Source organism: Lithobates pipiens, unplaced genomic scaffold (genome assembly GCF_037356315.1).
Source record: "Lithobates pipiens isolate NorthernLeopardFrog02 unplaced genomic scaffold, aLitPip1_a1.2 Scaffold_23, whole genome shotgun sequence".
NCBI lineage: Eukaryota > Metazoa > Chordata > Amphibia > Anura > Ranidae > Lithobates > Lithobates pipiens.
In genome coordinates this window covers 80834196-80860675 of record NW_027507785.1, presented here as the reverse complement: position 1 = coordinate 80860675, position 26480 = coordinate 80834196, and the positions used below count along the sequence as shown (strand labels likewise).

Genomic DNA, 26480 nt, shown 5'->3' with positions numbered 1-26480 from the left:
TTGCTGAAACTTTTTAACCTCTTGCCATTAGGGTTGCCACCTTTTCTTCAAGTCAAACCCGCCAAACACTTTAGTGGCATTTTTTTTTTTTTTATAGTATAAACTATACATATATTTTGCTATTTAATAACATTTCTAATCATATGAAGTTAAGAACAAGAGTCCCCCTTTACATATGAACTTGCACAGTTCCCTTTCACTGTAAGGGGGGACTCTGCAGACTCTGATGTAAGGGAGAACTCTGGGGACTCTGACCTAAGGGATGCTCTTGGAACCCATATTTATGGGGGATACTGAGTACTCTGATGTACAGAGAAGACTCTGATGTAAGGGGAAACACTGTCGCCTCTAGTGTAAAGGGGAACTCTGATGTAAGGGGTGCTCTGAGAACCCTGATTTACCTTAGTGTACTCACTCATAGGCAGGAGAGAGAAGGGGGAGAGTTCAGTCACAGACAGGGATGGATGGTGAGCTCACTCACCCCTAGGCAGTCAGCACCTCTCATCCAGATGTAGCTGAGGCTGCTGGATTTCACATTTCCGGCCCCAACTTACTTTCCTATTCTAAGGCACATCTCTGGCGATTGGAGTGTGGGCAGACACAGTTGGTAAGGGGTGGGAGGGAAGAGGAGCAGATCGAGCCCTCTCTTGTCTCCTGTCTGTGTGTGTGTTTGGGGGGGTTGTTAGTGTTGGCTTTGGGCAGTGTGAAAGAGAGTGTAATAGACACTCTGAGCTTAGACAACTGCAGCCAGCAACTCTGCTGGAAAGCCATAGTCCAGTCTAAATAATGTGTCTGGGTTTCAGGTGGTCTGAAACCCGGACGCATGATTGCAAACCCGAACTGTCCGGGTGAATCCTGGACAGGTGGCAACCCTACTTGCCATACATATAATGCATGGCAGAAAAGAGAGTGGCCTTTAACCACTTGCTGGCCAGGCATTTTCTGGAACTTTTTGTTCCAAAGATTGCACTACATAGACCAGGGATATGCAATTAGCGGACCTTCAGCTGTTGCAGAACTACAATTCCCATGAGGCATAGTAATACTCTGACAGCCACAAGCATGACACCCAGAGGCAGAGGCATGATGGGACTTGTAGTTTTGCAACAGCTGGAGGTCCGCTAATTGCCTATCCCTGACATAGAGGCTGAACGGGGATCTGCCAATGTAAACAAAGCAGATCCCCGTTCTGTCAGGGAAGTACAGTGTGATCGTCTGTTCCTTGTGATTAGCAACAGCGATCTCTCTGTACTCCCAGTCACTCCAACCCCCCTCATAGTTAGAAACACCTCTCTAGGACACATGTAAACCTTTGACCCCCCCTAGTGTTAACCGCTTCCCTGCCAGTGCCATTTATACAGTAACCCCCCCCCCACAGTTAGAAACACCTCTCTAGGACACATGTAAACCTTTGACCCCCCCTAGTGTTAACCACTTCCCTGCCAGTGTCATTTATACAGTAATCAGTGCATTTTTATAGTACTGATCGTTATATAAATGTCACTGGTCCCAAAAAAAGTGTCCGATCTGTCTGCCGCAATGTCGCAGTCCCGCTAAAAATCACTGACCACCACCATTACTAGTAAAAAAAAAAAAATAGTATAAATCTATCCCTGCATCTATCTGGAAAAATAAAGGATTAACTGAAAGAATTCAACAGCTCTTAAAACTATCAGGGGAGCCTCAGAAGAAAAACTGCTGTGTTAATATTACTGACTAACCACATTATATATATTTAATTTTAAATTTGCTCATAGTTGCACTTTAAAATTTGATACAATTTTTAAATGATTTTAATTTAAGGAATATAATTATAATTGTATTAAATAACAGTCTTTAATATCTGTCTGGAGTCCAGGTTTATTATTTGATAAATTCAAATTTAATAAAAGAAGTCTTCATTTAATTGTTATGAGGACCTCTATTAAATGAATTTAACAGAAAAGCTCCATATAGGTTATTTTAAATGTTGGGAAAAACCTGGCAGATGCATATTGTATTACCTGTATGAAGTGCTGGAACTGGGTGTGCAGCAAATCCTTAGCACAAGCCTTGCTTATTTTCCCATCGTTGTCTGCGTATGAATTATAAACAAGCACCATGGTGGCTACGCATTTCTCCAGCTCCGAGCCTTTCCCCAGAGCTAGATAGGAGACAAGAGAGGAGAGATTGAGTGGAATGCTTGGTTTATAGCATTCTATTCTTTTGTTCTTTTTCAGCCTATAATTATTGCACAAAATCTGTCAGAAAAGTTGTCAGTAACAAAAGAACTTGGTAACAGAAATGATATTAAAAGTTCTTACATTATGTAATCTCATTTATTACTTCATTTTGTTAAACTTGAAATTATGTTTTATATATTTAATGGCATAAAACGGCGGTTCCTTCCAAAACTAAAATTCACGTTTGGTTAGATTCAGGGGCATTATTTCTATTTTACTACCTACTGAACATCATGGTCTTTCTATCGGCAAGGGACACACATGGCATGATTATTGGAGGGCATGCATATAAGCAACTTTATATGCATGCCCCCCACGTTGGCTTTAAAGCAGAGAGCAAGGGCATGCATATAAGCACTGCTGGTAACAATTGCATCATGTAGACGTGCAGTAATGGCTGATTTCGATTGTGGGAAGTAATTGCTAATAACGGAAAAAAATGATTGTACCTGCTTTTCTATAGAGAAAAGGGAACAATATTTTTACTGCATGGGTGCTGCACCCATCAGCTAGTTAGGTCTAGGTACGTCATTCTTGATGTGGAACCTGCCCAGGCATTGTGACACAATGGCAACCACTCATTTTTAACCACTTGACCCCTGGAAGATTTACCCCCCCTTCACGACCAGGCCATTTTTTGCGATATGGCACTGCCATAACTGACAATTGCGCAGTCGTGCGACGCTGTACCCAAATTAATATGTATGTATTTTTTTCCCCACAAATAGGGCTTTCTTTTGCTGGTATTTGATCACCTCTGTGGTTTTTATTTTTTGCTCTATAAATAAACAAAACCCGACAATTAAAAAAAAAAAAAAAAAAAAAAAAAAAAAAATATATATATATATATATATACAGGCATACCCCACTTTTAAGTACACTATGGGGTTTATTTACTAAAGCTAGAAAGTGCAAAATCAGGCTCACTTCTGCATAGAAACCAATGAGTTTCCAGGTTTTATTACAAAGCTTAATTGAACAAGCTGGGGTTGGAAGCTCTTTGGTTTCTATGCAGAAGTGAGTCTGATTTTGCACTTTCTAGCTTTAGTAAATAAACCCCATTGTGTACTTAAAAGTGGGGTATACCTGTGCATGTACATATATATATAATATGATAAGATAGTCAAAAAAGTGATAGACCCTCCTACCCATCCTCCCACATTTTGGGAAAGAGAAGGTTTTTTTGCCTGTAGACGATGCAGGGCTTGTAAAGAAGTAAATACACCAATAAGAGCAATGGAACGATTTACAACATCTGGGAATAATAAAGAATTTACAATCAAAGGGTTTATTACCTGCAACACATCGTATGTTGTGTACGCTTTACAATGCCCATGTGGGTTGATATATATAGGCCGGACTAAAAGACTTTTAAGGATAAGAATAGCAGAACATGTGGCTAATATCAAACTGGGTTTTAAAGACCATAATGTCTCCCTACATTTTAAGATTTTTCATAATCAGGATCCGTCTGGACTTAGATTCTGGGGTGTAGACCATATGAAACCCTCCTGGAGGGGGTCTAACTTGGTACGGGAGTTGTCTAAACGTGAAACAGAATGGATATATTTGGTCGACACTTTGACACCAAAGGGGTTAAATGTGGACCTAGATATTAATTGTTTCATTAGTGATTATTAAATTTTTGGTATATGGCTTCTGCCTTTTAATATAATTTTTAATAGTCTCTAATTTTTGTAGTATTATTTATTTGGATGTTTAGGTATGATATATAGTGAATTGATTAATGAAGTCATCCACGATATAGAGGTGTACGTTTGTACCACTATATAACCCCTATGATGGCTTGGTTATACCTATACCCATTTTTTATACACAAATAGCTTATGTGCATAAAGGTCACCGACACTTTTTGTTGCCTGGTAACCACAACTTCTCTATGGTTGATACATTATGGACTATTTCTTGACATTTGGCTGAGTAGTAGGATTATTATGGCTATTATAAGATGATCTGTTCCAAATAGTTATGAATTTGCAAAATTTTTGTATATTTTTTATATTTTTAATATTTGTAGTATTTTTAATAATTGAATATTTTTGATCTTTTTTTTTTTTTCCCGCCGGAGATGGTTTTTGAAAATAGGCCTATTAGTAAAAAGTTCCCAATACATTTTCCAATTAGAATGGCATTTTATAGAAAAGAGAAAATCTGGGAGTTGGTGGATATATATAATATAATTATTGTGCTTGTTCACTGTGACATTAATTTCAGTGCTTTATGGGATGTATTTTAGTGTTTATTTTAGTGTGAGATATATGTATATATATTTATATCTTGGATGATGCACATAATATACATACTAGCTCTGTTTAAATAGTGCTTACTTTCTAGAGAGATGGTGTGGAGACCTCTCATGTACATATATGGGCTTGCTTGCAGATTAGGTACACATACAGGGATTATATGAGAATGTAGTGTTTTTACCATCTTCCTGTGTTATTTATATTTGTATTTATATATTTTTATCCAGATTTATATTTGTTTGTGTATTTAGATTATTTATTATTATTTTTTAATTTTAAATGCAGTTTCTTATCTTTCACGTATTGTCTCTAGCAGAATGCTTGCTGTACTTGTATCAGGTGGCTTCTAATCTGGCCACTGATTGTGCCTGTATATGCATCTCTCCCCTGTAATGAGAATCGGGCTGAGTGTGTCCGGTTGCCGTGACGATGTGCAGCGTCATGCGAGCTGGACTGTGCACTGTTGCGCGATTGGCTGATAGGGTGGGAGATTGCTGTATATATATTGGCCGCTGGCGTCGTGTAGCCACGCCCTTGGTTGAAGTCGGAAGTGACGAAACGCGTCAGGACGTGGCCTACACGACACTACCGGAAGTGAGGTGTGCGCTCCACCGCTGACCACAGACCAGGAAGTTATGCACAGTGTACACAGCGGAACACTGGTGGATGGCTTGGAGATCTGAAAATTCGGTGAAGTACATACCTTTAAAATGCTGACGATTTTCTAAACAATGTACGCAGTTATTTAAATGGGATTTTAGTGTTTTTTGTGAACCTTTCAAAAATAAAACAGTATTATGCTATGTGCACACTTTGTTTTATTTTTATGATAAACTGGGAGGACTGCTTGGAACTGCAACGCTAAGGTGATATATAGGAATTTTTCTATACCATAAGAAGGGACTACTCCTTAAAGGCCTGGTATATCAGCAGTTTCTGGTGAGTTTAACCCCTTAGGGGGTACGCACCGCATGTGGTGAAGCACTCCCGTTTTGTGGTGGAAGAAAGGTTGACAGCACTTTGATCACCTTACAACGCTGAGTAGATCACTATAAACACCCTATCTGCACACTAAGAACTTTCTAGTGATTTCTCGTACATTGCTGCTTTTGTTAAGGACTTTTTATAAAGCGCTGTTGTAATGCGAATATTCTCAGATATATATTGATGAATTGCTAGTATTACCTTTTATATATATATATATATATATATATATATATATATATATATATATATATATATATTTGAGTTTCTGCTGGTATAAAACACATCCAATAAAAAGTGAAAAAATCTAATTTCTCCACCAATTCAGGCCAATATGTATTCTGCTACAGATTTTTGGTAAAAAAATCCCAATAAGCGTATATAGATTGGTTTGCGCAAAAGTTATAGCTTCTACAAACTATGGGATATTTAAAATTTTTGGCAATAAAAAAAAGTAATGGCAGCAATCAGCACCTTATAGGGGGACTGTGATATTGTAGCGGACAATCGGATAATAACAGACACTTTTTGGGGACCAGTGATGCTAATACAGTGCTAAAAATATGCACTGTCACTGTACTAATGACACTGGCTGGGAAGGGGTTAACATCAGGGGCGATCAAAGGGTTAAATGTGTGCCTAGCCTGCGTTTTAATAAACTGTGGGAGGTGCTTTTACTAGAAGAAGGCATTGATCCATGTTTCTGCTTTGAACACAGGACCAATGCCTTCCCTACTGATAGAACAGCAATCTGCCTTGTTTACATAAGCAGACTGACGTTTTGCCAGTGTGACAAACGATCGCCGGGTGCCGACGGACATGGTACAAACTGATCAGCTCCCCTGTGTATAATCACAGCAGGAGCGGGTCACTGGCAGCAAGCCTGCACGCCCCCAACTTGAAAGTGCTGGATCACGTACTAGGTACATGGTTTAGCGCAGTAGAGCCGCCTTGCCTTTGTATATCTAAGTGATATGGTCGGAAAGCGAATAATCGGCAAAAGTAAAAATGCGCATGGGCTGGGCGATACACTGAACAATACAAATATTCACCCGCATTCTGCCCAGCTAGTCAGCACAAATAAAACAAATGCCTGTTTCAACATCTCACGTTTAAAAAAAAAAAACCTCTACAAAATATTTTTTACTAACCCAAACTATCTGAGCTTTCAACATGAAGAGCCAATTTGCTCTTTCGTGAACTGGTGAAGAGGTCCTTTGGACCTCCAATTAGAAGTGAGAGCTCCAATAGGAATCTTCCTTTTTTACTGGCAGATGGGATTATGCATTGGTGTCAGGGATTCAGGTCATCCAGGTGCCTCAGCCGCGTCCCTGCGCGCATGCCCTGCGGCCCGGCGCTCAGGCGCACGCACATGCGCATTGGCGCACGTTTAGCATCCCCCTGGTGGCCTATAAAAGCTGCTCTGGCGCACACACATATTGCTGGTTTGTCTTCAGCTCCTGTTACCTGAGAACCTGTTGTGTATCTGCCTACCCGTTGTGACCCGGATTGTTCTTTGACGCTGCTTTCTCTCTCCTGGATTTGACCCTTGGCTTTGTTATACGGACTCCGCTTCTCTCCAGTGTTTGACCCTCTGCCTGTGACCCGGACTTGCCTCTCGTCTCCTGCCCTGACCCTCGGCCTGTGACCTGGACTTGCTTGTGTCTCCCTAAGACACCTCACCTGAACCTGTGCCTGTATCTGGGACTACCAGTGCTTGATCCCCAGCCGGGCATCCCGTCCTCTGCAAGCTATCAACCAGTTGCTACATCAGGGATCCATTTCTACTAGACCTTCACGCAAGATTTCCCCTGCCACCTGGGTCGCCTGTGCTTCTTTGTGCCATTTGCTCCCTGTATCAACTCCAGGGGGCGAACGGCGCTTAGTCGCAAGGGTGAACCGCTCCCGGCATCTCGGCCTCGGTAAGTACTTTTCTGATAATTGGGATCTCTTGTCTCCAGTGTTAATTTTGGCCGCAAATTTTGATTTAGTTTTAATATGACAAAATTAACACTACTTGTCCCCTGTAACATTACTGCCCTAATACGGATTCACCATACTTGATTATTCGGTGAGCAGTAAGGGACAGGGAGATGATGCTCCTTGATGGAGTGCAAATTCATTGAGAGAACTAGTAAAGGGTCAGAATAACTTCTCTACTGGTTTGTTATGTGTCTGGCAGATTTTTAATATCTGGCAAGTGAAAAATATCTTGTGATTTTTGCTATTCACCGGTGATGACTCTTCAAGCCCAATAGAATGAATGGCATATGTGAAAATCTGGAGACCCTATAGATGATTCTGGGACTTAAAGTGTTACTAAACCCACAACAGTAAAATCTTTCTGTATTTGTAGTAAAGCAGGGGTAGGCAACCTTGGCCCTCTGCAGCTGTGGTGAAACTTCAAGTCCCATGAGACATTGCAAGATCACAGGCATGACTTCTAGAGGTGATGATGGGATTTGTAGTTTCACCAGAGCTGAAGTGCAGAGGTTGCCTACCCCTGTATTAAAGCATGCTTGTTGTGCTCACTGTGGAACCTAAGAGGTCAATCCTCTGCATTGTGTGAAAAGGCAGTTTGATCATGTCTTCTCTGATCCTCCCCTTCTTTTACTGTCCCCAATCCATCTGCTTATAGTATAAAGTCTTGGGGGCACTCTGCACATGCTCAATTTGGTGTGTAGTGCAAGAGAGTTATTTTTTTGCATGTGCAGGTGCATGTGATCAGCAAGGGGTCCAATCAGCACTGTCCAGACAGAGGGTCAGGGGTCATGCAGCCTCATAAGGCAGGCAGAGGAGTAAGAGGAGAATCCTCCTACAATCTTTATCAGTGCTCAACCGGACACTGATAGAAGTCACTAAACTGCTATATACAATACTGCTGATGAGAAAAGGTATTTAGCAGTTTATAAATTAATTTTTAGGTTACTTATTATTTAGCAGTTTATATTTACTAAAATAATTACTTTTCCATGTTCTGTGTACTGTGGGAGACCAGATATAGTGAATGCAGAGTCTTGGGTTTAGTAATACTTTAAAGCGGAGCTCCACCCTAAAGTGGAGCTACCGCTCATTGGAACCCTCCCACCCTCCGGCGCCACAATTGGCACCTTTCAGGGGGGAGGGGGGTGCAGGTACCTGTACAGTACAGGTATCTGCACCCACTTCCGGCATAGATATCCGAAGGTCCCCCGCTGTCTGCTGGGAAACACACAGATCCCAGAGACAGCGGGGACCATCCTTATTGCACAGCGCGACTCGCGCATGCGCAGTAGGAAACCGGGAAATTAAGCCGCAAGGCTCCACTTCCTGATTCCCATAGCCAAGATGGCGGCGGCAGCACCCGAGAGACGATCGAGAGATCGGCTTCGGGTGCCGACATCGCGGGCGCTCTGGGCGGGTAAGTGTCATGATTTTAAAAGTCAGCAGCTGCAGTATTTGTAGCTGCTGGCTTTAAAAAAAAAAAAAAACGGCGGACTCCCGCTTTAACATTCTTATCCTCTGATTCCTCACCAAACACAATAGTGTTTCTTTTTGATTGCACCAGACCTGTCACTGTTTGTGTATTTTTTATGCAAATAAAAGTTTATTCAAGTAATATTAGAAAGCAATTTTCTTTTTTTAAAGAAAAACATTTTTAAATACCGTGCTATAACTGAAAAATAAAACAAATAATAAAATAAAAAAATAGCTGCAGCTCAAATTTGTAAGATATGTACAAACAACGTGATCATAGAAATAAAGAAAAGCTGCGCAATAAAATTGTGTTACACCAAATGATCACTGTAATAAACACTGAATCATACTAAACAATTATTGTATTATACGTATTATACAATAATTGTTTAGTATGATTCAATATTAAAAGGCATTCAAAGTTGAAATAAAATAAAGATTATATTTAAAAAAAGCAGGCATTTCACAAATGTACAATATAAAAAGGGTGGTTTGTTTGCCTTGTTAAGACCCCTTTCACACCACACCGCCCATAGCGTGGGCGGTAAAACGCCGCTATTTTTAGCAGCGTTTTACCGCCGGATTTGCGGTGCATTTCGGCCGCTATCGGGACACTTTTACCCCCTGCTAGTGGTCGAGAAAGGGTTAAAACCGTCTGAAATACGCTGCAATAGCGGCGTTTTGCCGGCGGTATTACAGCACTGCCCCATTGATTTCAATGGGAAGCAGCGTTGGAAGAGCGGTAAGACCTTTTGTGTTCACAATGCAGCAGGAAAGCCACTTGGCATGGGAGACCCAGAAGCATGTGGAGTTCAATGTAGAAGTGATGTTTACTACAGTGATTTCCAGCTTCTAGAGAGATCCCACGGCCACGGGTATGGTGTATGAACGGTTGTATGAACGGTTGTATTCGTTCGAACTGGATAAATGTAGCTAAAAAAATATGTTTTTGTTTAAAGCAAAGATGTACTGAATGGATAGATATTAAACTTGCTATTGAGGTGTACAGTGGTGCTTGGGGAGCGGCAAGGGGAGTATTGGGCAGTAATAATATCATATCTCCCAACAGTCCCAAATTGGGTGGGACTTTCCCGCATTTATACTTCTGTTCTGCTGTCCCGCTGTCTCCCTGTACAAGGGCTTCGACTGAGAACCAACGGAGTGAGTGATCTGGATCACACTGAGAGGCCACACATGTGACGTGCCTTTATCCATTTCTCCTTCGTGAGTCGCCACTTTTTATTTTTCAATAAATCATGTACTTTATATGACCTGCTACACTCAGATGAGCGCTGCTGTGTCTCTCTGCTTAAAATATATGAAACTGATATTGCAGATCTGGCTGTCTCTGGGCTCAATCCCTCAAGACACTGACCTAGACCAAGCATACACATTATGATAGTCACATAGAAGTCAGTTTATCTCATTTGCATACTTGTTATGAGGCATTGACTAAGAAAGTACTGAAGCCACGGGAAAATTATGACAACCGAACAACTAGCATGATCAAAAGCAGAGATCAGTGGTCAGTAACGCTTCCTCGCTACAGGTTTCCTTTAAATGCGTAGCATACGTTCCATGAGCTGTTTGAGGATCAGACCCACCTTTGATAGAGGCCAGCTGTTTGGCGATCGGGATTGTGTTGCTGCGTTAAATGAAAGAGAAAAGAAAGACATCAAAGTGAAATGTGAAAATCCGAATATTGGTGTTAATTTAAATTCATGAATCTTTTTATTTTTTGCCATGATATATGAGAAGAAATTGAGACATGACATGCATCAAACCCCCTATCTGAAGAACATATTGTTAGAATTAAACTTGTGTATTTTTAGATGATATTATATCTTGTCATACAATTTATTGCTCTTAAATTGCTGTGTGGGAATTAAACATTACTTTTCAATTTTCTTTTGTTTGAAACTAGACATCCATGAAAAGGTATTCTGTACATCCATCTGTATTTTAAAGGGGAACCAATCATATATTTGTCATCAGTACTGTAAAGTTTCACATGCAAGGGGTGGGCTTGTAATTGTCCCTTTTAAATTAATGGTGTATAGTCCAACCGCATACAGTATATCATAACATCTATAATATATACCAAGTTGACTCAATACAAGCACACATTATATGTAAGATACTGGCTTAAAGCTTATCCATTATTATTATTATTCATTATTGTAATAAGGTAGTAAAGTAAAAACAATCACTAAAATCCCATGCAAACTTTAACATGGTGATGTAATTTAAAAATAACTTTTATATATATATATATATATATATATATATATATATATATATATATATACATATACATATATATATATATATATATATATATATTATTTTTTAATTTTTTTTAATTTGCAGCTTTAATAAAAAGCTGGCTCCAGGGCCACCACAGCCTAACATAACACTCCATCACTAGTTCTTCCACCTGACAACAACTCCTCCCACAGCGGGCTGACCATGAGTATACTGTATATAGGAGGCCTGCCCCTGCCAATACTAGTCGGGGATTGGTCAGGGCTCCCAGATACACTCCATGCCACTCCAACCCTCTGCTCTGCCTCTTTTCCTGAACCTTCCAGAAACAGAGGAGTCGCCAAATAGAAATTAAGGACATGTCAGTCACCTGCTGCTACTCTCAAAACCACTCCCAACCCCCAGATCAAAAACAGTTCACAGCTAGGCCTGCCTAAATTTACCTGACTGTAAAAACAAAACCACAACCCTCTAGCACATCCTACCTACATGAGGTAGAGGGTCCTACATTAAAGTACATGGTTTTTTTTTATATACAAAAATAACAAACATGTCATACTTACTTGCTCTGTGTAATGGTTTTGCACAGAGCAGGCCCAATCTTTCTCTTCTCATGTTCCCCACTGGTGCTCCTGGCTCCTCCTCTCCATCCATGTCCCCCAAAAGGAAGCTGCTTCCTATTGGAACACTTGCGCTGGCTGATTCCTGTGCCTGCATCCATAGATTATGGGTTCAAGGGTTTCCCAAACTGGTAAATTTCTGCAAATTATGCAGAACTACTTTCAATAATCAGGCCCCTTTTGGCACCTGTAGAATGTGATCATTGCACACAAATGTTTTTCAGCTCTAATGGCACGTACATACGATCGTTAATTCCACCAGAAAAAGTCTGATGAGAGTTTTGGTCGAAAAATGCGACCGTGTGTATGCTCCATCAGACTTTTGCTGGTGGAATTCCAGCCAGCAAAAGATTGAGAGCAGGTTCTCAATTTTTTGGTCGGAAAATGTTTTGATCGGAAATTCCAATTGTACCAATTTGGACGAGCAAAATTCCTATGCATTCTTGGAAAACAATTCGACGCATGCTCGGAAGCATTGAACTTAATTTTCTCAGCTCGTCGTAGTGTTGTATATCACCGCGTTCTTGACAGTTGAAAGTTCAGCAAACTTTTGAGTAACCGTGTGTATGCAAGCCAAACTTGAGCGGAATTCCATCGGAAAAAACAATCCAAGATTTTTCCGACAGAAAATCCGCTTGTTTACATAATGGTAAAAAGGGGAGGCTGGAAAAAATTTACTGTTACACAATGATAGACCTCCAGAAATGTGATTCAGGACAGGAAGATAACCTCCTGAATAGGATAAATGTCTATTATTGGCCATCCGAAACTAAGCCCAGGTTTGCATTAACACTGAAGAGAACAGAGGCACAATAATGCCCCACTATAAAACGCAGCATGTAACCACAATAAAATATTGAATATACAGTGGTGTGAAAAAGTGTTTGCCCCCTTCCTCATTTCCTGTTCCTTTGCATGTTTGTCACACTTAAGTGTTTCGGAACATCAAACCAATTTAAACAATAGTCAAGGACAACACAAGTAAACACAAAATGCAATTTGTAAATGAAGGTGTTTATTATTAAAGGTGAAAAAAAATCCAAACCATCATGGCCCTGTGTGAAAAAGTGATTGCCCCCTAAACCTAATAACTGGTTGGGCCACCCTTAGCAGCAACAACTGCAACCAAGCGTTTGCGATAACGTGCAATGAGGCTTTTACAGCGTCCTGGAGGAATTTTGGCCCACTCATCTTTGCAGAATTGTCCTAATTCAGTTACATTAGAGGGTTTTCGAGCATGAACGGCCTTTTTAAGGTCATACCACAACATCTCAATAGGATTCAGGTCAGGACTTTGGCTAGGCCACTCCAAAGTCTTAATTTTGTTTTTCTTCAGCCATTCGGTGGTGGACTTGCTGGTGTGTTTAGGATCATTGTCCTGCTGCAGAACCCAAGTTCGTTTCAGCTTGAGTACACAAACAGATGGTCGGACATTCTCCTTCAGGATCTCTTGGTAGACAGCAGAATTCATAGTTCCTTTTATCACATCAAGTCTTCCAGGTCCTGAAGCAGCAAAACAGCCCCAGACCATCACACTACCACCACCATATTTTACTGTTGGTATAATGTTCTTTTTATGAAATGCAGTGTTCCTTCTACGCCAGATATACTTGGACACACACCTTCCAAAGAGTTCCACTTTTGTCTCATCGGTCCACAGAATGTTGTCCCAAAAGTCTTGGGGATCATCAAGATGTGTTGTGGAGAAATTGAGACGAGCTTTGATGTTCTTTTTGCTCAGCAGTGGTTTTCTCCTTGGAACTCTGCCATGCAGGCCATTTTTGCCCAGTCTTTTCCTGATGGTGGAGGCATGAACGCTGACCTTAACTGAGGTAAGTGAGGCCTGCAGTTCCTTGGACGTTGTTGTGGGGTCTTTTGTGACCTCTTGGATGAGTCGTCGCTGCGCTCTTGGGGTAATTTTGGGCGGCCGGCCACTCCTGGGAAGGTTCACCACTGTTCCATGTCTTCGCTATTTGTATAATGGCTCTCACTGTGGTTCGCTGGATTCCCAAAGCTTTGGAAATGGCTTTATAACCCTTTCCAGACTGATAGATCTCAATTACTTTCTTTCTCAATTGTTCCTGAATTTCTTTGGGTCTCGGCATGATGTGTAGCTTTGAAGGATCTTCTGGTGGACCTTACTGTGTCAAGCAGCTCTTATTTAAGTGATGCCTTGATTGTGAACAGGTGTGGCAATAATCAGGCCTGGGTGTGGCTAGAGAAATTGAACTCAGGTGTGGACAACCACAGTTATAGTATGTTTTAACAAGGGGGGCAATCACTTTTTCACACAGGGCCATGATGGTTTGGATTTTTTTTCACCTTTAATAATAAAAACCTTCATTTACAAATTGCATTTTGTGTTTACTTGTGTTGTCCTTGACTATTGTTTAAATTGGTTTGATGTTCCGAAACGCTTAAGTGAGACAAACATGCAAAGGAACAGGAAATGAGGAAGGGGGCAAACACTTTTTCACACCACTGTATAGGGAGAACATCTCAGCTCAGGACTGGTAAATTTTGACACCAATCTCTCAGGTGCTGGATAAAGTAAGCCTGATGCTATAATTAAGTGGACAGAAAGTGTGCCAAAAAATAAAAATAAATAAAAAGTTTGTAATTTTCCCGATACTTGTGGCAAAATAAAATATAAAATATTCCATGGACTCAACATGCCTATCAGCAAATAGCTTGGGTTGTCTACATTCCACAAAGGTGTCATTTGGGGAGGTTTGAACTGTCCTGGCATTTTTGCACAATATTAAAAGCTTATGTCACACATCCCCAACTCTTCTAACCACTTGAAGACAAAGCCCTTTCTGACACTTTTTGTTTACATGGAAAAATATGATTTTTTTTGCTAGAAAATTATGTTGAACCTCCAAATATTATATATTTTTTTTAAAGCAAAGGCCCTACATATTAAAATGGTGAGTGTTGTAATTTTTCCACACAATATTTGCGCAGCGATTTTTCAAACGCAATTTTTGGGGGGAAAATAACACTTTTTTTTATTTTAATGCACTAAAACACACTATATTGCACAAATGTTTGATGAAATAAAAAAGATGACCTTGTGGCAAGTACATGGATACAGAACACCACATACTTTAAAATTGCGCACAAACGTGCAGCGGCGACAAACTACAAAACGACAACGACAAACATTGCATTTTTAAAAGCCTTTAAATGCCTTTACAGGTTACCTCTTTAGATTAACCCCTTCCCGCCGAGCGTACGCAGATGTACGTACTTGGCTTCTGGGGGGTATACCGGGATGATGCCCGCACCTGCAGGCATCATCCCGGTACCGTTTTTTTTCAGCGGGCGATTGACTTTCCAGCCATAACAACCGAAGCAGCTAAAAGCCGCTCGGCTGTTATGCTGGAGGAGCGGGAGGGGACGTTCAAGATTCAAGATCTGGCGCCTCCGGCTGCCGGGGAGGAACTGGAACAAAGCCGTAATCGGCTTCGTTCCAGTATCCTAATCGTAAACACAGAAGCGACGTCATGACATCACTTCCTGTTTACTCGGCTGCCAATGGCTCCGGTTTTAAAAAGATATACGGTATTCAGAATCGCCGTTTTCGGCGATCTGAATACATTGAAGTGTAAAGGAGGGGTGTGGGGTCTTTTAGACCCCCGATCCCTCCATAAAGAGTACCTGTCACCACCTATTACTGTCACAAGGGATGTTTACATTCCTTGTGACAGCAATAAAAGTGATCAAATTATTTTTTTTTTAAAACAATTTATTCATATTCAAATAAATAAATTAAAAAAATATATATTTTTTTAAAGCGCCCGCCGCCCCCCGCGAGCTGGCAAAGCAAAGAAAATGCATACGGAAGTCGCGCCCGCATATGTAAACGGTGTTCAAATCACACATGTGAGGTATCGCCACGATCATCAGAACAAGAGCAATAATTCTAGCACTAGACCTCCTCTGCAACGCTAACCTGGTAACCGTAAAAAAAAATTAATGCACCGCCTATTGAGATTTTTAGGTACCGTACTTTGTCGTCAATCCACGAGTGCGTGCAATTATAAAGTGTGACATGTTTGGTATCTATTTACTCAACGTAACATTATCTTTCACATTATGCCAAAAAATTGGGCTAATTTTACTGTTTCGTTTTCTTTTTATTCATGAAAGTGACGCTTTTCCCAAAAAGTTGCGTTTAAAACACTGCTGCGCAAATACCGTATGACATAAAATATTGCAACAATCGCCGTTTTATTCTCTAGAGTCTCTGCTAAAATATATATATATATATATATATATATATATATATATATATATATATATATAATGTTTGGAGGTTCCAAGTAATTTTCTAGCAAAAAATATGGATTTTAACTTGTAAACACCAAATTCCAAAAATAGGCTTAGTCATGAAAGGGTTAAAGTAAATTGCTGTTTACATACGACACGAGACCGATGCTTGCTTTCGCCTTTGCGTGTGAGCACAGAGAGACAGGGGTGCTTTTTTTTATTTAACACTATGGAAAGCATCCCCTTGTATTTTTACATGTAATTAACCACCTCAATGACCTCTGCCTAATATGGAGTGCTGAAGTGCCCATGAGCGACAGATGCAAGTGATATAGGATCATACAGGCCCTGTGAAAATAGCACCTCTGGTAAGAAGAAGCACTAGGGTGCGCACAAGGTGGATTGGTGAAGGTGTAGCTGTTGAAGGAGTATGCTTTTTAATCTCTGGTGGATTAGAAGTTTTCTTCCTCTTCTTTGCTTTCTTTTGACTGAACTGCCAACAGGAAGAAAGGACTCATTGCATGTCTTATTATATTCCTCTAAATATATAGATGGACTGATGGACAGTTCTAGTAGGAATCGGATCCCATTTTTATTTTGTTTTTAATAAGCAAGCTATAAGGGGTTCTGATTTTTGCACTATATGAAATATTATATTGGTGGATAGTTTGTATTCATAAGAAGTGCTGTTAATGCTTGATTTTAAATTAGGCATGTATATATTTTACTTGTTTTTATTTTATAACAGCAGCTGGAAGTGCAGTTAATTTTGTTCCATTTGAACGCTGGGTTCAGGATTACAGTGTAGTTCTGAGTGATACTAGCTAAAACCATACTTCAGCTGAATGGCGTACTTGCTAAGAAAATAACGGTTAACAATAAATAAAGTAACATTATGAATCGTTACGAATCAACGGAAATGTAAAGGATCGAAATCAAACTAAACAAATTTTTTTGTTGTGCACATGTCTGGAATAAATATACATATAAAATCAACTGTTTCCACCTGAATTCTGGGTTGGCCAGTGAATGGGGGAAGTATGGGTGATGCAAAAGTGGTGGGTTCCCAATTTGGATTGGCAAATGCAGCGGGAAGGGCACTATGGGCTTGACGGGCCTGTGTTTGTCTTCTTGGTGGCTGTGGAACACTACTTGTGCTAGCCACCGCACCAGCTTGAACTGCACTTATGGGACTCGCCACATCACCAAGTGTTACTGCAGTGTTGGATGTATGACCAGGATGTTCTAGGCCGCTGGTGCTTGCCAGTTCACTAGAAGGATGAGCGGCACTATTACTGGCTCTCTACTCCATATGAGAGGCCTGTGGTTCTTACACTTTAAGAACAGCAGATGAATGGGGTCAGGTACGCCTGACCTTGGCAGGGACCACTACTCCATCATCAGAGCTATCTGTCAGGATGCTGCTGCTGTCTACCGGTTTGTATTCTGAGCCTGAATCTGATAGAGCCTGAATCTGACAGTATGGTAACTCCGCTGTTACCATACTTCAGTAAATTATTAGTGAAGTATGTTAAAAGTAATCCTCAGTTCCTGTCATTTACCTTCACACCCCTTATGCCACTGCTGCCTGCCGATTCTGTACATACCTCTGCCTGATCTGAACAGTTATTCAACCACACTTCTGCCTTCCACTTTTGTACATACCTCTGCCTGATGTGGAACCAACCCTGGACTGTTTGACCATGTTTTTTGCCTGCCTCTTGGACTAATCTTATACCCTGCTACTGGACTAGTGGGATTCAACATAGGGACTCCTGAATTGTTTTTCTGGATAAAGAAAACTATATTTTTGTTTTCTCATTCCTAGATTAGGGTCTGGAGACTCTGAGGCTTCAAAGAGATTTGGGTGGGAGAAGCCTCTACCCCTGTCCCCATTCTGTCCTGAAAGAGGCCCTACTTCTGCCTGCTGCCTGTAGGACTTACTGCCATCATGCCTCTGCCTGTCACACTCACCACACCACATGGACCATATCTCTGCCTGCACTGATCCTGGACTGTATATGGACAGTATCCCTGCCTGCTGCCTGGACAAATGTGTTCGCTGTTGCTGACTAAGTCCCTGTCTGCTGCCTGGACCATTGCTATCCTCCTGTGGACAACTGCGCTACTAAAACCACAGGTAATCTTTTGTTTACCCTTTGCTCAGCAGGGCTATGCTGGGCATCTGTATGTTGCCAGGCTGTGTAAAACACATTTGGTATCGCCATACTCAGAAGGAGCATCAGAATGTATTTTGGGGTGTCATTTTTGCTATGTAAAAGCTATGTGTTGGAAATATCTTATCTTATAAACAATCAACTTTGTGTAAAACAAAAGCACTTTCCTTTATTTCCACATTTTCCAAAAGCTTCTGCAAACAAATGAACCGTTCAAAAGACTCATTATGCCTAACAGATTATATATTGGGATGTTAGCTTTACAAAATTGTGTCATTTTGTGGGCATTTCCATTGTCCTGTAATTTATGCTCCTAGAATGCCTGAAGGTGCTACTTCAATGTTGGGCCTCTGTATGTGGCCAGGCTGTGTAAAAGTCTCACACATGTGGTATCGTTATACTTAGGAGGATTAGCAGAATGTATTTTGGGGTGTCACTTTTGCTATGTAAATGCCATGTTTCGGAAATATCTTATAAACCGACAACTTTGTGTAAAAAAAATGCGTTTTGATTTTTTTCCCACATTTTTCAAAACCTTCAGGAAAAAAATGAACTGTTCAAAAGACTCATTCTGACTCATAGATTATACGTTGGGGTGTAATCTTTCCAAAATGGGGTCATTTTATGGGCGTTTCCATTGTCCTGGTGCTCCAGGATCTTCAAAATTGTAATAGGTAGTCAACAAATTAGATGTGTAATTTATACTCCTAAAGCACCTGATGGTGCTCCCTGCATGTTGGGCCTCTGTATGTGGCCAGGCAGGGAAAAAGTCCCACACATGTGGTATTGTCATACTCAGGAGGAGTAGCAGAATGTATTTTGGGGTGTCTTTTGGGGTATGCACATGCCATGTGAGAGAAATAACCTATTACAATGACAATTTTGTGGGGAAAAAAACAACTTAATTTTGCAAAGAATTGTGGGAAAAAATCTCAACTTCAAAAAACTCACCATGCCTGTTACTATATACCTTTGAATGTCTACTTTGTAATAAGGGGTCATTTGGGGGTCATTTATACTTTCCTGGCTTGTTAGGGTCTCAAGAAATGAGGCTGCCAGTACATCAGATGTGATCAATTTTCTATGTTTTGCACCATAGCTTGTAGACTCTAAGCTCTTGTACACATGGTCAGACATTCCGACAACCAAATCCGTCGGATTTTGTCTGACGGATTTTGTCCGAAACTGTTGCATACACACAGTCGGACAAAGTTGTCAGAAAATCTGATCATACTTAACGTGATTACGTTATTTCGTTAAGACGGGACTATGTTCAGGCTAGTAGCCAATAGCATTGGTGTAGGAATTTGATCTGAGCATGCGTGGCACTTTGTCTGATCAGAATTCTCTACACATGATTGGACAAAGTCCGATCGGATCATGTTGTCGAAAAATTTTATAGCCCAGCTGGAAAACTTGGTCCGTCGGATACTCCGACGGAAACAGACCGATGGAGCCCACGCACTGTCGGATTATCCGACAACATGGTCCTATCAGACATTGTCCATCGGAATGTCCGACCGTGTGTACAAGGGCTAATACTTTCACACAGATGAATAAATGGTTGTGGAATGAATCATTTGAGTTTCCATTATTTCTTATGGGGAAATTCGTTTTGATATACAAGTGCTTTGGATTACACGCATATTTCTGAAACGAATTATGCTCACAATCCAAGGTTTTAATGTAATATATATATATATATATATATATATATATATTTTTTTTTTTTTTTTTTTTTTTTTCTATTTTGAATTCATATATACAGTAATACACACATGCATATATAAATATTAAAATATTAAATTCAGTGGTTGCTCCTGCACACAGCAAAGCCTTTAGTGCATACAGTTAAAAAGCGAGAGCAGCACTCAGGGGGAAGACGAGCCTGTGCCTTGTCAAAATTCAATTTTCACTGCGCATTCACCATTCTCAAAACCAGTGAGTGCCGCTCTCTTTCTTGGGCTATATACTGTGTGTATATATATATATATATATATATATATATATATATATATATATATATATATATAAATACACACACATATATATATATATATATTCACATTCATATATCCACACATATAGGTATCTACAGTATAGTATAGTATCTATATATATATATATATATATATATATATATATATATACATATATATATATATACATACATATACCGTTTTTATACACAAAGTGGCTATAAATGTATTTCTAGAAAATGCTCAGATTTTCCTCTGGAAGTAAATCATATGTTCCTCAAGCCATGAATAGCTAACTCGAATAAGTAACCTATGCCTGTCGCTCAAGGGATGCCTATTGGGACTCTGAGATCAGATTAGCTAGTGGTACACCTCCGAATATATATAATATAATTATGAAGCTATCCTTTGTGGTAGCGTATAAGCCACCCTCCCATTAATGAAGAATTAACCCCTACATTACCTCTTTGGCATGTTTCTGAGTTGGTGCGTTCTTTGGGATCTAATGGAAATTCTTCTACGCTGCAGCAGGATAAATCATAATTACGTCTTGTTTTTTGTTTTTTTTACTCTGCCTGATTTTTTGTTGACTTGGTAATTTTGCTAAGCAACTGCTGCTTTAGAAAACACGGACTGTGCAAAGTGTACACAGTGCATTAATTATATTTACTGAACGTGTCCAAGGTTTATTTAGCTTTGTCTAAGAAGAAAAGCTGCCAATGGTATACAATGTTCATGGTCAGAGCCAGCTAAAGGTGTGGTAATAGTCATTTGTTTGACTGCTGGGTAACTGCTGAAGAATGCATTGTTATTAACAAATAGGAATAAATACATTTAATACAGTTCAAGTCAAGCTAGAGAACTATGGATTAGCTAAGGTTAGCTTCAAGTAGATTCAATTTTGGTTAATAAACTGTCAATGCAAACATGCTATTGTTAATGTAAATAAGAACTGATGAAACAGCTTTAGTTTTGTGAATGGCTAAGTGAGATGTAGTTTTCTGGCTACCATAACACCAGTTAGAGATGGTAGATGATATTCAAGCATACAGCCATTCTCTAATTGTATTATTAGATTATACCTGTTATTAGGGATCCCTGCAGATATTTAAAGTGGAAATTCCACCAAAAATTAAATCTTTCATCTCCTTCCTTCCCACTTCCCTCTTTCTAAAATATATATATATATTTTTTTCATTTTATAGCTAATAACCAAATAAGCAAGACTAAGGAAGAGCAGAACACCACACTTCAAACAAAATACATTATTATTACATGATTAATTATATTGTCTTGAACCTTTGTATCTGTTAAACTTTCTTTATCATCATACCTGTTTTTTGGATCGTTTATTGGCTCCTTTCCATTTTTTCATTTGTGACCTAGGCAAGGTTGACATGTATTTTCCCCTCCCATTGCCTCTGGGAATAACTCACATCCCAGGAGGCTGTAGTCTCCATTTCCCATGAATTCCTGCAGCATCTTGCTCCTGGCACCATGTCATCATATGGCCAGCTAAAAAAAATCAGATAGAGAGAGCTGGTCCTTGATGATGGAGAAAAAAAAAAAAAGATGGCATAGATGGTGCAGAACGGAACCTGCAGCAGAAGAGTGGCAGAGAAGAAGAGGACAAAGCATGACCAGTGTAGCCTAAATGTTCCCTTATACCCCATAAACTAATTACTCCCCAACCTTTTACCTTCCCCTTACCTTTAAACCCATTAACAGATGAGACCATACCTTTCTTTGGAGTAAAATGGCCACAACCACCTTTATTAACAACTTATCAACACTCCAACAAAATATCTATCTATATATATATATATATATATATATATATATATATATATATATATATATATATATATATATATATATATATATAATCAATAAATATATATATATATATATATATATACAACATTAACACAACAACCATAACCTGCCCATCCTGGTGATTTCTGACGCTGACCCGTAACTCCACCAAACACCAAAAGTCACTGCGGTACCCATTTAACTTTTCCAGGCCTCCTCCTCCCGCAGTGACACACACCAGTATTCCATCCACCGTTCTGGAATACAACGGAGGGGCCGATACTATTGATGAGCCCCTCACCCCATCAGATCACCTCTGATTTACCGTCAACCGTCAAAGACCACCAGGAACACCGCCACGTCGAAGACCTCTTTTTTGCTGTCATGACGACCTTCAAACGACACCTGAAAGAAACAAACAGAGCGAAAATACCATACCAAAGACCACGAAACCTTATATATATAGGGAGGGAGGATGGGAAAAACTGCCTCCTATTCAAGATTCTCTCCACAGACTGATTCTCCACTCCGCCCACTCCCTTTTATAAGGCTCCTCCCCTTCCTCCACAAAGTTAACCTGAGAGCCAGCCTCCTGACTTCCTCTCTTCCTTTTCAGGAATTATTAACCCTCGGTCCCTTAGTCACCACTGTCATGCCCGGCCCTCCATTAACACTTGCAGTGTCATTCCGTGCCTTTCTTGACCAGTGTAGCCTAAATGTTCCCTTATACCCCATAAACTAATTACTCTCCAACCTTTTACCTTCCCCTTACCGTTAAACCCATTAACAGATGAGACCACACCTTTCTTTGGAGTAAAATGGCCACAACAGCCTTTATTAACAACTTATCAACACTCCAAAAAAAAAAATATATATATTATATATATATATATATATAAATATATATATATATATATATATATATATATATAAATAATCAATAAATATATATATATACAACATTAACACAACAACCATAACCTGCCCATCCTGATGATCTCTGACGGTGACCCATAACTCCACCAAACACCAAAAGTCACTGCGGTACCCATTTAACTTTTCCAGGCCTCTACCTGTAGCCGGTCGGAGACAACCTCCCGCAGTGACACATACCAGTATTCCATCCACCGTTCTGGAATACAACAGAGGGGCCGATACTATTGATGAGCCCCTCACCCCATCAGATCACCTCTGATTTACCGTCAACCGTCAAAGACCACCAGGAACACCGCCACAGCCCAAAAGGGGGACCACCTCACCCTTGAGGGGAACCCCACACCTGCAAGGCCTTCCTAATCCCTTCCTGCAAACCAAGGGACCAAAGGTCAATGCCCACATCCGAAAGGTGAACACCGTCCTTCCGTAAATAAAGCCCAACATTAACCTCCAACTCCCGGTGTCGGACCACGATCCCCCCATTTTTTGCCACAAACCTCCCAATCACCTTATTGATCCTAATCCTGTTTTTTTCAATGCTCACCTCCGACCGGGCCCACCGCCACACTGTTCTGGCCACAATATCAGACCATAACAGAATGGTACCCGGAAACTTCACCCGCAGACGAATAAAGTCCGCCTTTATGTCCGCCATTATGTCCCTTACTTTGCGAATCCCCAAATCATTGCCCCCAGCGTGGATCACCAACACATCGGGGGGTCTGTCCCTCCCCGCAAACCTTTCCACTTCCCTCATCACTCGTTTCCAATGCATCCCTGGAAAACCAAGCCATTTCACACATGCCGCCCTCCTGGAAATACCCAGTTGCCGTCCATCCGGTCGTGCGTCACCTCTCCTGGCCCCCCAACAAACATAGGAATGCCCCAAAATCCAGACGAGGCATTCAGGACCTCCATCTGGAACAAAACCATAACAAAACAACGATCATGACACACGTAATAAAACTTTACACAACCATCAACCATTATCCCCCACATCCCAACTTAACCCAGGAACTGAGAAAAATTCAATCCACTGCCAACTGCGGCCGCACATATGTCCGGAACCTCCGTGACTCCCACCGCCCAATCCTTCGAACTGCAGCTTCGTCCAACCGGTACCTGGCAGCCTCAGTGGCCGCCCCGATGCGGAAGGAGTGCAACGCATAAGCTTTGCCATCCAACCCCACTTCCGATAAGCACTTCCAGAAGACTGAAACGAATTGGAACTTGGACAGAAATGAACCGTCCACATGACGCAAAAAGGGGCCATCCCCACCTGTCCTAACTTTGCAAAACTCCCGTACTGCCGCAACAGGGCAGACACCAGAACCCAGCAGCGCATACAGCGAAACCACCGTCCCCTTCCCCAGCTGGTCAGTCTTTGACCTGCGCAACCGAAGCGCAACCCGATCCTCGTCCACCCACACATCCTGTTCCAACAAACCCCCCGCAGCCCTTTTGAAAGGGCTGACCAGTTCCCCAATCCTGAACGCCCCGTAAAACGCCAATGAGAACGCTGCTGTAAACAGCAACACCTCATATCGTGATCTACAAACAAACCGCAACCGCTCACATATAGCCACCAAATTAGCAAACGTGACTGGCCGCCTTGCGTCCTTTGTCCTATGCTGTTTCCGATAACCTTTCATCGCCTGCCGTACCCAAAAATCTTTCGTGCAATCCACCCCCCCAAGCAATTTGAAGAAGAAGGCCAAACCCGCCAGTTTCCGGTCAGTGACCGTGACCGACACCCCCTTCTCCATGTTCCTGACCACCAGGTACAGCACCAACAGTCGCCGATCGGCTCCCCGATCACTCGCCCCAACCTCCTGCACCAACTCTACCCACTGGGATCAAACCTTCGAGTAAGCCGCCCAAGTAGATACACTCACGGACCGCAGGATCCATCCTGCGGCGGTTCAAAAGGTAGCTCAAAAATCCAAGCCGGGCAAGGAACCCCCGTCTCCTCCACGCCCGGCGCCAAACTCCAGGACTTGTCCCACTGAAAACGAGACAAGGAATCCGCCAATGAGTTTTCCACCCCCGGAATGTGCACAGCATAAACAAAAATGTTCAACTGCAAACACCTGAAAACCAATTGTCTCAACAGTCTAATAACCGGAGGCGAGGAAGCCGACATTCGATTAATGACCTGTACCACCCCCATATTGTCGCAGTTTATGCGCAATTTCAAATCCTTAAATTCCTCCCCCCCACAGCTCCAACGCCAGTACTACTGGGAAGAGTTCCAGCAACACCAGGGCTCTGCACTCCACTGTCCCCGAAAGTACGCCCCATAGCTCGATGAGCCGGCCGCATCCGTCACCAGGTCCACATCAAAATTACTCACGGGCCGGCCATCCACATGGCCCTACCATTGTATGCCGGGCCTTCCATTTTATCCTCCGCCACTGGCACTCCGAACCTGCCCGCGATGTGCTGCAACGTGGAAAGGAGAATCGCACACACAGCGGAGGCAGGCGGCCCAATGCACAAAAAGTCATCCAGATAGTGGATAACCGAGTCTAGCCCTGACACGTCCCGCACCAACCTTTCCAAAAAAGTGCTAAACGACTCAAAAAACGCACACAAAATGGAGCAACCCATTGGCAGGCACTTATCCACATAGAATTGGTCCCGCCAACGGCACCCCAACAACCGAAAGCTGTCCGGATGCACCGGAAGCAGACAAAAAGCTGACTTAACGTCAGCTTTTGCCATAAGCACTCCCCGCTCATACCGGCGCACCCAGCGGACTGCCGTGTCAAAGGACGTGTAGGAAACCGTGCACGCATCTGGGTCAATAAAGGCATTGACCGAACCCCCTTTTGGAAAGGACAAGTGGTGGATCAGCCGAAACTTAGAAGCTTCCTTCTTGGGCACAACTCCCAATGGGGAAACCACCAAGTCCGCCCAAGTCTTAGACGCAAAGGGGCCCCCCATACAGCCCAACGCCACCTCTTTTCCCAATTTTTTGTCCACCACCCCCGGGTGCTCCATGGCCGACTTCAAATTCCCTGCCACTGGCGGAACCACCGCCAAAGAACAAGGAATTTTGAACCCGTCCCGAAAACCCGAAGCCAATAGACTCGCCGCTGCCCTATCCGCATAATTACTTAGAAAAGGAAGCATCCTTTCCACCTTCACCGGCGTCATTCCCTCTTTTGCGCAGCGTCTCCAGACCGCTTCCCTCTCTTGAAACACTTGGACAGCATGTGGGCTCCCCCACACCCTGAGCACTCGTGTTTAAACTTGCACCCACCCCCAAACTTGCAGGCTCCCTCATTGAACTGCCAGCAGACCCCCCATTTCTTTCCGCCCGGCAGCCCTGAGGACGATGCACTCCCAGCCCCCCCTGAAGAAACTGAGGCGGGGCCCGCACAGAAGACATAAGCCTCATCCAGAGGCTGATGTCCTTGTGGTCCCAACGCAATTCCGCCCGGACCGCCTTCCGCTGACGGAATTGCTCGTCATACCGCAG

General features: G+C 41.7%; 1 protein-coding gene across 1 annotated transcript in view; it reads right to left on the bottom strand.

The window, feature by feature from the left end:
- The window catches only part of SNTN (sentan, cilia apical structure protein), a 32688-nt gene extending 11855 nt beyond the window's left edge, over positions 1–20833 (bottom strand). Inside the window, exons 1-3 of the mRNA XM_077451939.1 lie at positions 20709–20833; positions 10534–10574; positions 2004–2143 (exon numbers count right to left, since the gene is read on the bottom strand). Coding sequence (XP_077308065.1) covers positions 2004–2143; positions 10534–10574; positions 20709–20719 — 192 coding nt within the window. The 5' untranslated portion in view covers positions 20720–20833. The remainder of the gene's footprint in view (positions 1–2003; positions 2144–10533; positions 10575–20708) is intronic.
- Between the last annotated feature and the right edge of the window lie 5647 nt (positions 20834–26480).